Source organism: Trachypithecus francoisi, unplaced genomic scaffold (genome assembly GCF_009764315.1).
Source record: "Trachypithecus francoisi isolate TF-2019V2 unplaced genomic scaffold, Tfra_2.0 Lachesis_group12, whole genome shotgun sequence".
In the NCBI taxonomy this organism is placed as follows: Eukaryota; Metazoa; Chordata; class Mammalia; order Primates; family Cercopithecidae; genus Trachypithecus; species Trachypithecus francoisi.
The window spans coordinates 108,174,152-108,187,640 of NW_022681457.1; the positions used below are offsets into that span (position 1 = coordinate 108,174,152).

The 13,489-nt window shown below is 57.8% G+C and overlaps 1 protein-coding gene across 4 annotated transcripts in view; it reads left to right on the forward strand.

Moving 5' to 3' along the window:
- The window catches only part of ZBTB17 (zinc finger and BTB domain containing 17), a 35,415-nt gene extending 22,284 nt beyond the window's left edge, over positions 1 to 13,131 (forward strand). For 2 of the 4 annotated variants that reach the window (XM_033228170.1, XM_033228169.1), the window contains 14 exons: positions 6,420 to 6,626; positions 7,785 to 7,973; positions 8,671 to 8,811; positions 9,107 to 9,232; positions 9,797 to 10,053; positions 10,152 to 10,294; positions 10,391 to 10,691; positions 11,095 to 11,182; positions 11,275 to 11,391; positions 11,471 to 11,591; positions 11,799 to 11,929; positions 12,262 to 12,471; positions 12,559 to 12,669; positions 12,745 to 13,131. In XM_033228170.1, coding sequence (XP_033084061.1) covers positions 6,422 to 6,626; positions 7,785 to 7,973; positions 8,671 to 8,811; positions 9,107 to 9,232; positions 9,797 to 10,053; positions 10,152 to 10,294; positions 10,391 to 10,691; positions 11,095 to 11,182; positions 11,275 to 11,391; positions 11,471 to 11,591; positions 11,799 to 11,929; positions 12,262 to 12,471; positions 12,559 to 12,669; positions 12,745 to 13,028 — 2,424 coding nt within the window. In that variant the 5' untranslated portion in view covers positions 6,420 to 6,421 and the 3' untranslated portion in view covers positions 13,029 to 13,131. The remainder of the gene's footprint in view (positions 1 to 6,419; positions 6,627 to 7,784; positions 7,974 to 8,670; positions 8,812 to 9,106; positions 9,233 to 9,796; positions 10,054 to 10,151; positions 10,295 to 10,390; positions 10,692 to 11,094; positions 11,183 to 11,274; positions 11,392 to 11,470; positions 11,592 to 11,798; positions 11,930 to 12,261; positions 12,472 to 12,558; positions 12,670 to 12,744) is intronic. The other 2 variants (XM_033228172.1, XM_033228171.1) reach the window with 1 other exon arrangement.
- The last annotated feature ends 358 nt before the right edge of the window (positions 13,132 to 13,489 follow it).

Here is a 13,489-nt window from a genome sequence, read left to right on the forward strand (position 1 = left end):
GCCTTGGCCTCCCAAAGTGCTGGGATTATAGGTGTGAGCCACCGCGCCTGGCCAGAAGTTTTTTATTTGTTTTTTTTTTGAGACAGGGTCTTGCCCCATCGCCCAGGCTGGAGTGCAGTGGCACAATCACAGCTCACTGCAGCCTCGACCTCCTAGGCTTAATCTATCTTCCTCTCTCAGCCTCCTGAGTAGCTGGTACCACAGGTGTGTGCCACCACACTCAGGTAGTTTTTAAATTTCTTTTGTAGAGACAGGGTTGTACCATGTTGCCTAGGCTGCTTTCAAACCTCCCAGAGTCCTCCTGCCTTGGCCTCCTAAAGTGCTGGGATTACAGGCGTGAGCCATTGTACCTGGCTCCTTTGGAAGTTTATGTTGATCCACCTGTATTTCTAGAAAATCAAGAATGCTGAGCAACTAGAAGCCAAATGGTGATCCTTCTCACGTGCCCTTAGGTTCCTCAAGCACCTGGACACGAGATGGCTCATGACAAGGCTCATAGCTGGGTGCAGCTTATTCTGGGAGCCAGGGACTGTTGTTTGTGAAGATCAGTGTCTCCCTATGGTAGGCCAGTTGCTTCCTGGCTTAATGGCTTCCCTTTGAGGCAGTGTGGAAACCCTGCAGGTAGTTTAGTGCACACTAATAACCTGGGTAACATTTCATGTTTGACAGGTGTCCATTTGACTCTGAGATGGAGCTGTGCTCTCTGGGGCCACTTAGCGCTCTGGGCCTGCACTCCAGCCTTCGCCTTGGAGCACCCTTGGAGTTTAACAGAACAGTTGTTCAATATAAAGTGCCTCCTGGCAGAGACAATAGCTCTAGATGTCTCTCCACTCAGTGCCCCTCCCGTCACTTCCTCCCTCTCTTCATGCTAATTGTGCTCTGGGATTTTTCCAGATTGCATTTAGGAGTAATGGGTTATGATTACAACCTCTTAACAAGGTCAAGTCACCACATAGTTTTCAAACACACCCAGTGTGCCCAGCATAAAGGGGTATATAGAAACCATCTGATAAAGTCTTCGGCCTAAAAAAACAGAACTATCATGTGCACCTGTGCTTCCTGGTCACAGTAGTTTGCTGCATGCTCACGATGTGCCGGGCACTGTACCGGGCCTTGACATATGTTACTTAATTTAATCCTGTCACAAAGGAAGTCATACCCTTAGCCGCATTGGCCATTGGAGAAGCTTTACTGGAGATCACCTGCGAGTGGCTGGTGGAACCCGGATCCAGATCCTGCTTGGCCTGTCCCGGGAGGCTCTGCTGCTTCCACGGGGCTCAGCTGCCACTGGAATCCCTGTGTCGTGGAGGCAGCAATGTGGAACTTGGCACCAGAGTGGATTTCATGGCCCAAACAGAAACCTTTCTTACTCAGCAGCCTATGGTGCTTTGGAACTGCAAGACAGATGCAATGGGTTGTGCTTTCTGGGGCCAGCCCTTCTGAATCCCACCCACAGGAGCCTTGGTGGCTCTCTTAGCTCCTCTGACCCTCGCTGCCATGCTGGGCCTCAAGGCAGCCCTGGTGAGCATGGCCAGGAGTGTGGTTGGGAGCAACCCAGCCTTGGCCTACACACTCCGTGCCATGACTGGATCAAATGTGGCAACTGAATCTCACTTTTTCTTACTAAAATTTTTGAAAAATGACTGGGTGCCGTGGCTCACACCTGTAATCCCAGCACTTTAGAAGGCCAAGGTAGGCAGATTGCTTGAGCTCAGGAGTTTGAGACCAGCCTGGGCAACATAGTGAAACCCTGCCTTTACAAAAAAATAATAATCTTTTAAAAAAATTGAAATAGTTTTTATGTAAATGTACATGAAATATACACGTTTAGTTTAAGTAATAAATCCAGGGGCCTCCAAGTAAAGAAAGAGAACTCTTCCAGGATCTCAGAAGTCCCCTGCTTACCCTCCCCCGTCCAGGGAGAACCATCATCCTGAACCTTTGGCTTAATCACTTCCTTTTCTTTATAGTTTTACCGTCTGTCTCTTATCTCTTGCTGCACAGCACACCACCCCAAAACCCAGTGGCATAAGTCATCAGTGAGTCAGTATTTCTTACCGTTTTATGGATGAACGGGCAGTCGCTTGCTCCGAGGTGTTGGCTGAGGCCTTGCGTGCAACAGCGAGCAGCTGGGCTGGGAGGTCCAGGGAAGTGTGTCCCTCGCCACAGAGCGCTGGTGCTGTCAGAGGCCTCTCTGCTGTTCTCCGCGTGCCCTCTCCCCAGAGCCCCTCCATGTGTTTCCCACTCACACGGGAGCCTGGACTTTCCTCCAGCTTGGTGACTGGGTTCCCAGGAGCAGGAGCCAGAGCAGGATCTTCCAGGCTTCTTTAGGTTTAGGTCTGGAATTGGCACAGTCCCTGCATCCTGATGGTCAGAGTCATCACTGGGCCATCCAGATTCCAATGGAAGGGAAAGAGACAGCGTCTCTCCATGGGAGGCGTGGTGGCCCTGGCAGGGGAAGAATTGCTGGCCATCCTGAGAGGGGCCCTACATCGTCCACGTCTGTTCCGCCGTGTCCGTTCCGCTGCGTCCGTTCCGCTGTGTCAGTGTGCTTGTCCGGACTCACACTGCAGGTGTCCTCAGTGCCTCACTTTTTTGTTCCTCAGTGAATTCCTTGTGAGGGAGCCCAGGGCTCTGTGTCCAGGTAAGCTTTTGGTCATCAGGACAGCCTCCCAGCTCTGACACCCAAGGTCAGGGAGGAAAACTGAGTGACTGGAGGTGTTCGGAAAAGGTGCCCGATTGCAGCCAAGACTTTGTGAGGGGGTGGTCAGGTCAGTCTGCATCTAAAATGAGGACTCTGGGCTGCTGGGCTGTGGTCTTGTTCTGTTGGCGTTTTCCGTGGGTCTAAGGTTTTTGGATCTTCCTTAGAAGTCGCTTTAACTAGTGCCCGTATTTATCGCCCATCACGCAAGATGAAGTAAAGACCACAGACCTTGACACTTGTGCTTGAGTGATGGTCACCGTATTCCAAGGGTGGGGTGGGGGGCAGGCTGCCTGGTGGGAACAGTATTTCTTCACCGTCTGTGCCCGCACAGGTGATGGGGAGCAGCTGGCTGTTAATCTGATTACTGTGGTTAACGTCTCCTCAGACAGCACGTCCTAGTAGCGTGTACTTGGGAGGCGATATGCTCCTAGGACCTGCACGCCCCTTCGCTCCCAGACCCTCTTCCTGTGTCCATCCAAGCTTAGCCATCCTGCTGGGTTCCTGTCGCTGAGGAACAGATAAGAGAGGAACTAGGACACAGGCTGGTGATCCCTCCAGAGCAGTTCGCGTGGGTTGGAGGTGGAGGACTGCCTAGTTCTAGCTCAGCCCCTCTGAGGGAAGGACCCAGCTGGCCATACCTCCCATCTCACCACGGGCCTTGAGAGAGGGGCTGTTCGAGCTTCCCGGCTGGGGAACAGCCTGGGGGACCCTGAGCTCCACTTGCCCCATGAGGGTGGGGCTCGGGTTGTAAAGTCCACGGTGACACAGTTCTGCGGGTGACACCATTTAGCACTTGGTCCCCCCCCTCCTGGCCCCCTCGAGCTGCTCTTGCACCCCTGGGAGGCCAGTCCCAGATCGTAGTAGTAAGTGCATTTCAGCTGCCGCTGATCTCTCTGTGGGTACAGGGCCCCTCCCTCCCTCCCGCCGCTGATCTCTCTGTGGGTACAGGGCCCCTCCCTCTCTCCCTTACTTCCTTCCCCTCTCCTTTCCTTCCCTTACTTTGCCCATCTTCACTTCTTCCTCCCTACCTCTTATCGTTTCTCCTGTTCTCTTCCCTTTTGGTGCATGTCTCTGTTGGAGAGGCCTCAGAGGATTACAGACGCCTCTGTTTCTCCTCCTAACACTCATGTATGGGAGGAGCCCACTTCTGGGTGGGCATCTCGCATTGGAAAAGTGAATGTTGCTCATGGGCACACAGCTACTCTCTTGGCCGGTGGTGGTATGTCCTCAGGGCCTTTACTATTTTATTATCTAGCAAATGTGTCTTATCTAATCTATTGAGCTTATCCATCCATCCATCCATCCATCCATCCAGTCCCAGGACAGCTGTATGGCTGGGCGGGGCTGTGCTTGCCAGGAAGCCCCAGGGCACATGGCCACAGGGAGGCTCATCCCAGACTTGGGCCCAGACAGGTGGATTGATCCTGTCCCTCCCCTTAGCTAGGAGTCTTCTCACTTGTCTCTTCCTGGCAGGTCAGATGGTTTTCCTGCTAGAGGGTTGTCTGTACCTCTGGGGGTTCAGCTGATGCTCCCCAGGTTGTTTTAGCACCTGGGTGGCTTAAATTTCAGGTTGGCTCCTGGGGAAGGTGAGGAAGCCGGGCACACAGCCAGGAGAGAAGGGTTGGGCCTCACTTGCAAGTTCCAGATGGGCTGCTTCTGAAGCCGGTTGAGGATTTTGCCCTGTGTGGGCCCTGGTATTCCCCTCTTCTGCACTTGGGGCTCCTGGGTATGTAGGGGGTGACTAGCAATTGAGACCCAGGGCTTGCCACCCACACACCTGTGTGCTCGCGTGACCTTTTCCACAGCCAGGAGAAGACAGCTCTAGGGTTGACGTGGCCTGGCCCACCTCGCCCCCACCTTTGGTTCCTTCTGCACCCACATTGCCCTTTGTGCCCTTGAAGTCTTGATCCACAAGCTGGACATTGGTGCCTCCCCACGTCCAGTGCATAGGAGCAGCACAGCCACAATTCTCCCTTGTGTTCCTTCAGGTCACAGATGGGAACCTGCTGCTTCCAGGGACTGAGGACAGGAAAGAAAGGCCTCTATGCTGTGCTCCAGGTGGCCGTGGGCTGCTGCCAGCAACTTGGCTTTGGTGCGGGGCCAGCTGCCCCAGGGCCTTACCTCCTGATTTCGGAGCTGGCCCTGGCTCTCCAGTGCTTACACTTAGGGCTCTAGCCACAGCCATTTAGGAATGTCACTGGGAGAGCCGAAGCTGGGGCGGAGATGTGTAGCGGGAGGGAACGGCCGTTTCTGAGTATCCGGCAGCAGCCGCAGTGCTAAACTTGTGGCTCGGAGGCTGGTGCGCTGTGGCTCATGCCTGTTGCCACTGCCATGCACCCCATTATTTGTTGCGTCACTTCCCCCACCTCAGCAGATACCCCCACTTGTGAAAAGTTTCCAGACATCACATGGTAGGGGCCTTGGCGCCCTTCAAGGCTGACCTGTGCTGGTGTGAGAGGTGTGGCTTCCTCTGCGACTCATCACAGCCCAACAGCCATGAGCTGCCGCGGTGATTCACCCCCAAGATGCTGATGTCACAGGGGAGCGCCCAAGCTGGGGCAGAGCTGCCGAAACTGGGGGCAGAGAGCCTCGAAGTGTCCCTCTCAGCTGCCCAGAAGCAGGGATCCAGCCCTGTGCCGACTCAGGCCTCAGAGAAGAGGAGTAGGCAGAGAACTCACTACCCCTTAGCAGATCCTGGGCCAGGGCGTGACAGCCGTGCTCAGTTGAATATGTCTAATGTGGCCCCAGACAGTGGGTGGTGACTTTTCTCTTCAAACATTCTGAAATGGGTTCTTTCTAGAAAAGAGGGCCTGCTTATTTTCCCTAGACAATTGCTGATGTTGACGCCGACTCTGGGTGGTGGTGGGACGGGAGGGAGCGCTGTTTTAGATAGTTACTTAGTCACAGCTTGTGTGGTTCAAGACTGCTCGGCACCGGGCCTTGGAATTTTCCTGAGCATTTTCACTTGTGGGATTTCCAGGCATTAAGTGAGGCCCTTGACAGAGAAGTTGTGGCCAGGTCAGCAGCTCTTGGTGTCAGGATCAAAGTTATTTCTCCTGGGATGGCCACCAGGACACAGGTTTCTAGAGTCAGAAGACTGCAACTCTAGGTAGTTCCCATGAGTCGGAAAGAGAGGGAGAGAGCTAGGCTTTGGCGGGGGATGAGGTATGCGCAGAGCCTGAGAGGGGCCAAGTTCTGCAACGCTGGCTGATGAAACACCGTCTTGTCTTCACCTGTCCATGAGAGAATGAGAAAAATAACAAGACAGGAAAGTTTTCTTAAAGAAAACAGTTGAAACATCTGTCCTTTATTCTGAGATTGTCATGCCTTCTTTTTGTAACAAATGTTAAAGTGACCATGTCTTTTCATTTTTGAAATGATGACACATTTCAGTGTTCTGTGTTTGTTCCCTTTTTTGACTTTTTCATGTGATTACCAGGCTGGATACAGAGGCGGCTGCCTCGTCTTGGTGCCCCAGTGCTTTTTGGTTTGGGCCACTTTTCCTGGCCAGTAAACCCAGGAATCCAGGAACCACCAGTTGGTTGAGTTGGGTTTGCAGGGGGTATCTGGAGTGAATTGCCCTTTTGTGGCAGAAATGCCCTCACTTGTTTTAATTCTGTCTTCTCCATGACGCTTGCCTGGGAGTTTGGGAATGACTGAGTGTGTCTGAGGTCCTTTCTCCATGCTAACCCCAACGCCCTTTGGCTTTCTGCAGCCATGGACTTTCCCCAGCACAGCCAGCACGTCTTGGAACAGCTGAACCAGCAGCGGCAGCTGGGGCTTCTCTGTGACTGCACCTTTGTGGTGGACGGCGTTCACTTTAAGGCTCATAAAGCAGTGCTGGCGGCCTGCAGCGAGTACTTCAAAATGCTCTTTGTGGACCAGAAGGACGTGGTGCACCTGGACATCAGTAACGCGGCAGGTACCCCTTCAGGGCTGGGGCTGAGCTTGCTGAGGGCCAGAAGCTATGGCTGGCCCTGTGCCATGCTAGGCCCTCCAGGGGCAGCACCTGCAGGCTGTGGGATGCAACAGGCCTCCCGCACAGGCTTCAGGCCATGAGCATGTCAGTACTAAGTTCCTCCCACCTTTCGGGGACATGTCTTGATTGGGAGTGGAGTGGTAAGGGGAGAACTGGCAGGAAAGGCTCATGATGAGCTCTAGGCCGCAGTGAACACAGGAAAAGCCTCATTGGGAAGGGCAGAGAGCAGGCAGACTCTATGCCCTCTGGCCCCTTTCCATGGGAGAGTCAGTCCTGAAGCATCTACCCCAGTGCTAACTAGAAGTGTGGGGAGAGGTGATGGGGAGGGCCTAGGGGCTGGGAGCAGTGTCAGGAAGACCTTGGGGTTGTGGAAGGAACTGATCCTGGATTCGGACTCCCAGTCCAGACTGGCATGACATGCCATGAGAAGGTATTCTCTCATTTTATAGATGTGGAAACTGAGATCCAAAGAGGTCAGTGACTGGCCTGGAGGTCAGTCAGATACAGAGTTGGTAGCAGAGCCCTGATGAAAGTCAGGTTGGAGTGTCCTCTGCTGGTAAAGTGTAGCGGCCAAGTAGAGGGTGTGGAGGGCAGGTGTTCGCACCATCTCTCCCCGATGCGGGGTGGGCATTCACACCTCTGTCCTCGTCCAGGGCAGGTATTCACACTGTCCTCCTTGCAGAGTGGGCGTTTATACCCCCGTCCTCTGTGCAGGGTGCATATTCACACCTCCTTTTCTCCATGCGTGGGTGGCATTCACAGCCCATCCTCCTCCATGCAGGGTGGACAGTCGCACCTTCTGTTCCCTGTGCAGTGTGGGCATTCACACCTCCTGTCCTCTGTGCAGGGCAAGTGTTCACACCTGTCCTCTGTGCAGGGCAGGCATTGAGACCCTCAGTGAGCACTTCTTTTCAAGGGCTATTGGCAGTGCTGAGATCCTCCAGGTTACCTGCCTCCTCCCCACACAGGAGATGGGGCGATGCAGGCTTGCCACTCAGCTGTTCCTAAGTCCCTGCGTCCTGCTGCTGGGTGGAGTGGTGGGGCAGGCTGCCGGTGCCGGATCTTGAGGTGGGTCTCTGACAGCTGTCCTGTCCTCGGCAGGCCTGGGGCAGGTGCTGGAGTTTATGTACACGGCCAAGCTGAGCCTGAGCCCTGAGAACGTGGATGATGTGCTGGCCGTGGCCACCTTCCTCCAAATGCAGGACATCATCACGGCCTGCCATGCCCTCAAGTCACTTGCCGAGCCAGCTACCAGCCCTGGGGGAAATGCAGAGGCCTTGGCCACAGAAGGTGGGTTATTGGCAGCTGCTCCCAAGCAGATGGCCAGAGACCTTGGCTCTTGACGTGGGCTCTGCCTCTGACTTTCTGGGTCTCAGTTTCCTCATCTGGCCCTGACTCGGTTGTGGGTGCTGGCGAGAGTTTGCCTCAGGTCTGAGGGTGGCCTCTCTGCCTGCCTTTCCCCTGCAGAGCACCCGGGAGCCGTGCCTGGTTCAGTGCCTTTGCATATGGGTTCCCCTGCAGAGCACCTGGGAGCCGTGCCTGGTTCAGTGCCTTTGCACATGGGCAGGGTTTGCTCCTAAACCCTCCTGTGGGTCTATTCTCCTGAGCCCCTCCTTCCACTCCCCTTAGCTGCTAAGATAAAGACCTCAGATGCCCACTATGGGCCAGGTGCCTTGCTGTAGACTTCCAGAGGCCGCATTCCTCGCTTTCCTAGTACTGACCTCTGATGAGCTCCATTAGTGCACACATGAGGTCTGCATATCCCACACAAGCAGGAACCATCACTGTTGTATTCCCACTGCCCAGCCATCAGCTGGCATGGAGTGGGTGCCCTGTGAATAATTTAGTGAATGAACAAATCAGCAAACCACTACTTAGAGGTACCCTAGGGAGGACGAGGAAGACCTAGCAAGTTCTGGGCTACCTCATACCTCCAAATGGCGGGCACTTGATGGGAAACGGCAGGTCTGCCCTGTACCATCTCCAGGAGGGGACAAGAGAGCTAAAGAGGAGAAGGCGGCCACCAGCATGCTGAGCAGGCTGGAGCAGGCAGGACGCAGCGCACCCACAGGCCCCAGCAGGGACCTCAAGGAGGAGCGTGGCGGTCAGGCCCAGAGCACAGCCAGCGGTGAGTCAGATGCCAAGGACCCAGCTGGCTGCCCTGTCACCTCCCAGCGGCCTGGGCACAGGGTAGTGAGGGCTGCCCATGCCACCTGCCCCTCTTGGGCTTGTGTTACCCAGAATGACCTATTGTGTGTCCCAGGGGGTCTGTTTCAGAGCAGACACAACAGCCTCAGCTAAGGGTGTGCTGGGGCCTCCCCTCCTGGGCCATACGCAGCCACCGCCAGCTGGCTGGTCCAGGAAAGGTATCCGACCCCTGGGGAGAGGGTAGCAATCCAGTCTCCGGTGCTTCCCCCACCCAGGTGCAGAGCAGACAGAGAAAGCCGATGCGCCCCGGGAACCGCCGCCTGTGGAGCTCAAGCCAGACCCCACTAGTGGCATGGCTGCCGCAGAAGCTGAGGCTGCTTTGTCCGAGAGCTCGGAGCAAGGTAGCCCCGCCCAGCCAGGACCAGGCCCTCCCTGGTGCATCCTCCCAGGGCCCTGCCTCCACTGCGCACTGGGGCCTCCCTCTCTCCTCCTGCCTCCAGCCAGTCCCACTTGGAGTCACCATGCACTTCAGCTTTGGGACACCTTGGTCTTCGCATGTTCTTGAATCTCGAGGTCGTTCCTTGGCTGACCATGCTAGCCGTGTGTCTGTGAGCACAGGCACGTCCTTCAAAGGCCTGGAGCTTCTGCTGCTTCCCAGCTTTGAGCACCGTGCAGGGGTGCCTTCCCACGCACAGCAACCCTCCAGTGCCTGCTGGCCGACAGCACCCACCCCAGCTGCCTGAGCCCCCTACCAGCATCCGCCAGGCAGCAAATACCCAGTTCACACGCCCCCCGGGGGCTTTCCTTGGCCAGTGCTGGGGCCATTTACTGTCCCTTCCACATGTTGCCGGTGCCCGTGACAGGCGCTCAGGCAGAGAGGGCTGTGTGTGGGGTCCAGACCCAGGCCTGGCTGCGAGGTCCCCGCGCCCTCTGAGGCGCCTCCGTGCTTGCCCTTCTCTCCGCAGAAATGGAGGTGGAGCCCGCCCGGAAAGGGGAAGAGGAGCAAGAGGAGCAAGAGGAGGAGGGCGCAGGGCCAGCTGAGGTCAAGGAGGAGGGTCCCCAGCTGGAGAACGGAGAGGCCCCCGAGGAGAACGAGAACGAGGAGTCAGCGGGCACAGACTCGGGGCAGGAGCTCGGCGCCGAGGCCCGGGGCCTGCGCTCAGGCACCTACGGTGATCGCACGGAGTCCAAGGCCTACGGCTCCGTCATCCACAAGTGCGAGGTGCGGGAGAGTGTGGCCAGCCCTCCCTGCCAGCCTCCCTCCCCTCCGGCCTCCCACCGGCTGCCCCCTCACACCCCGCTTCCCTGCTGCACCCGCAGGACTGTGGGAAGGAGTTCACGCACACGGGGAACTTCAAGCGGCACATCCGCATCCACACGGGGGAGAAGCCCTTCTCGTGCCGTGAGTGCAGCAAGGCCTTTTCCGACCCGGCGGCCTGCAAGGCCCATGAGAAGACGCACAGGTACTGCCCCAGGCTGGCCTCCTGACCAGGCCCCTGCCAGGCCCGGCCTTTCACGCCCCAGCGAGCCCTGCCTTCTGTCGCCTTCTGGCCCTGCAGCCCTCTGAAGCCCTACGGCTGCGAGGAGTGCGGGAAGAGCTACCGCCTCATCAGCCTGCTCAACCTGCACAAGAAGCGGCACTCGGGCGAGGCGCGCTACCGCTGCGAGGACTGCGGCAAGCTCTTCACCACCTCGGGCAACCTCAAGCGCCACCAGCTGGTGCACAGCGGCGAGAAGCCCTACCAGTGCGACTACTGCGGCCGCTCCTTCTCCGACCCCACTTCCAAGATGCGCCACCTGGAGACCCACGACACGGACAAGGAGCACAAGTGCCCACACTGCGACAAGAAGTTCAACCAGGTGTGTGGACCCCTCCCGGAACCAGTGCCTGGGAGCCCCGGTGGTCGCAGCCGCATGCATGCCACGTGGTGGGGCGGTGGTGGGGAGCACAGTCCCGCCTCCAGGAGCTCATCAGCCTGTTCACCCAGGAAACAGGCCCAGGGAGAGCCACTCCCGCGGGGGAGCTCCCGGCTGCTCTGCAGAGGGCAGGTCGAGTCAGGGCGGGGTTTCGTTCTGAAAAAATGGGGTGGGGCGGCTTACCTCTCACCACTGGGACCTGGGACCTCTCCTAACCCAGGAGAGATGGATCCCTCCACGGACCCTGGCAAGACTGAGAGTCGATTGCTCCTTTGTGGGAGGGGCAGGTGAGGGGGCCCGGGGCCGAGCTCTGTGGGGTGGCCCCCTGACCCCTCCCTGGGCACAGGTAGGGAACCTGAAGGCCCACCTGAAGATCCACATCGCTGACGGGCCCCTCAAGTGCCGAGAGTGTGGGAAGCAGTTCACCACCTCAGGTAGGGCCAGGGCTGCCCTGGCTGCCCTCACACCCCTGCTCCTCGGCCACCGGTGGTGCCCCACGCCAGGTTCGCCCTCCGTCTCGCCACAGGGAACCTGAAGCGGCACCTTCGGATCCACAGCGGGGAGAAGCCCTATGTGTGTATCCACTGCCAGCGACAGTTTGCAGACCCCGGCGCTCTGCAGCGGCATGTCCGCATTCACACAGGTGGGTGGTGAGCAGCCATGCCCAGGGCTGGGAGGTCACGGGGAGGAGCAGGCACCAACACCTTCTGCCCGGTCCCCAGGTGAGAAGCCGTGCCAGTGTGTGATGTGCGGTAAGGCCTTCACCCAGGCCAGCTCCCTCATCGCCCACGTACGCCAGCACACCGGGGAGAAGCCCTACGTCTGCGAGCGCTGCGGCAAGAGGTCCTGCCCCCTCTCCCCCACACCCATTGCCCAGGCACCCCACAGTGAGGGGGCTCAGAAGACAAACTGGGGGCTTGGCTGGGGACTTGGGCTAACTGTTGCCCACGCCCCAGGCTCTGGTCCCAGGGGTCCTTTTCAGTCTAGAGGGTGAGGCGGGAGGCCCAGGTTGGGGCAGTTCCATGCGAGTCCCTCCCTGTGGCCCCACAGATTTGTCCAGTCCAGCCAGCTGGCCAATCATATTCGCCACCACGACAACATCCGTCCACACAAGTGCAGCGTGTGCAGCAAGGCCTTCGTGAATGTGGGGGACCTGTCCAAGCACATCATCATCCACACTGGTGAGCTGTGGCCTCTGCCATGCCTGTTCCTTCCCAGCCCCTGCTGCCAGGTGGGGAGCAGGGGGAAGGAAGGGACCCCCAGACCCCAGCCTCGGGTGCTAGCTCTTGCTGCAGGTGGCCTTGAAGGCAATTCCGTTCAAACGAGGACCCCATTTTCCTAGAGCTTCCAGAGGTGCCAGTGTCACTAGAGGTACCTGTGCAGCTCTGGTGGCTGCCCCAGAGCACCTCCTGCTGTAAAAGACAGGCTTGCTGAGCAAATGAGTTATTGAGGGCCTCCCACCCCACCCCTGTGGCCCCTTCCCCAAACGCAAGAGAGAACCTTGCTCCCCCAGGAGAGAAGCCTTACTTGTGTGATAAGTGCGGGCGTGGCTTCAACCGGGTAGACAACCTGCGCTCCCACGTGAAGACGGTGCACCAGGGCAAGGCAGGCATCAAGATCCTGGAGCCCGAGGAGGGCAGTGAGGTCAGCGTGGTCACTGTGGATGACATGGTCACGCTGGCCACCGAGGCACTGGCAGCGACAGCCGTCACTCAGCTCACAGGTGCGGGCTGTGGGCAGCAGAGGGAAGTCACAGGCAGCTTGCTGCCAGGGTGGCGATGATGGGGCAGTGCCCGTGCCTTCACCTTAGGCCCTGCGACTCTGCCCGCAGTGGTGCCGGTGGGAGCTGCAGTAACAGCCGATGAGACGGAAGTCCTGAAGGCCGAGATCAGCAAAGCTGTGAAGCAAGTGCAGGAGGAAGGTGAGGGGCACCTGGGTGTGGATGTGGGCAGAGCCCGGGGTTCTTCCCACTCTGACTGCTGTCCCACCTCCACAGACCCCAACACTCACATCCTCTATGCCTGTGACTCCTGTGGGGACAAGTTTCTGGATGCCAACAGCCTGGCTCAGCACGTGCGAATCCACACAGCCCAAGCACTGGTCATGTTCCAGACAGACGCGGACTTCTACCAGCAGTATGGGCCAGGTGGCACGTGGCCTGCCGGGCAGGTGCTGCAGGCTGGGGAGCTGGTCTTCCGCCCTAGGGATGGGGCTGAAGGCCAGCCCGCACTGGCAGAGACCTCCCCTACAGCTCCTGAATGTCCGCCGCCTGCCGAGTGAGCTGGCGGCCCTTCTCCTGACTGTTTATTTAAGGATGGATGGCACCCTGGAACGGGGAAGGGTGGCCTCTTCCCTAGAGAGAATAAATTGGATTATTTTCTAATGCTGCCTATAGGTCCCTGTGGGGTGGGTGGGGAGCTGGCAGCTAGAACTGATGCCACAGAAAGGCTGTACCACCCAGGGACCAGCCTTCCTGGGAAAGTCAGCCCGTCCCTCTTGCTGAATGCAACTACAACCAGAGCCAGGCTGGCTGCTTTGCCCCAAGTTGAGGAGTGGGCAGTACACTCGGGCTGGAGAGACCTCGGCACCATGTGCCCCATGCCCTCATCCCATCTTGTTTGGAGGCTTCTCACCTGCTCATCTTTACGGCCTGGCCTCCCCTCGCCCCACAGCTATGACCCTGCTCCCCTTCTGCCCAGGTTGGGGAGAGGTTGGGAAGTTGGGGAAGGGACCAGTAGGGG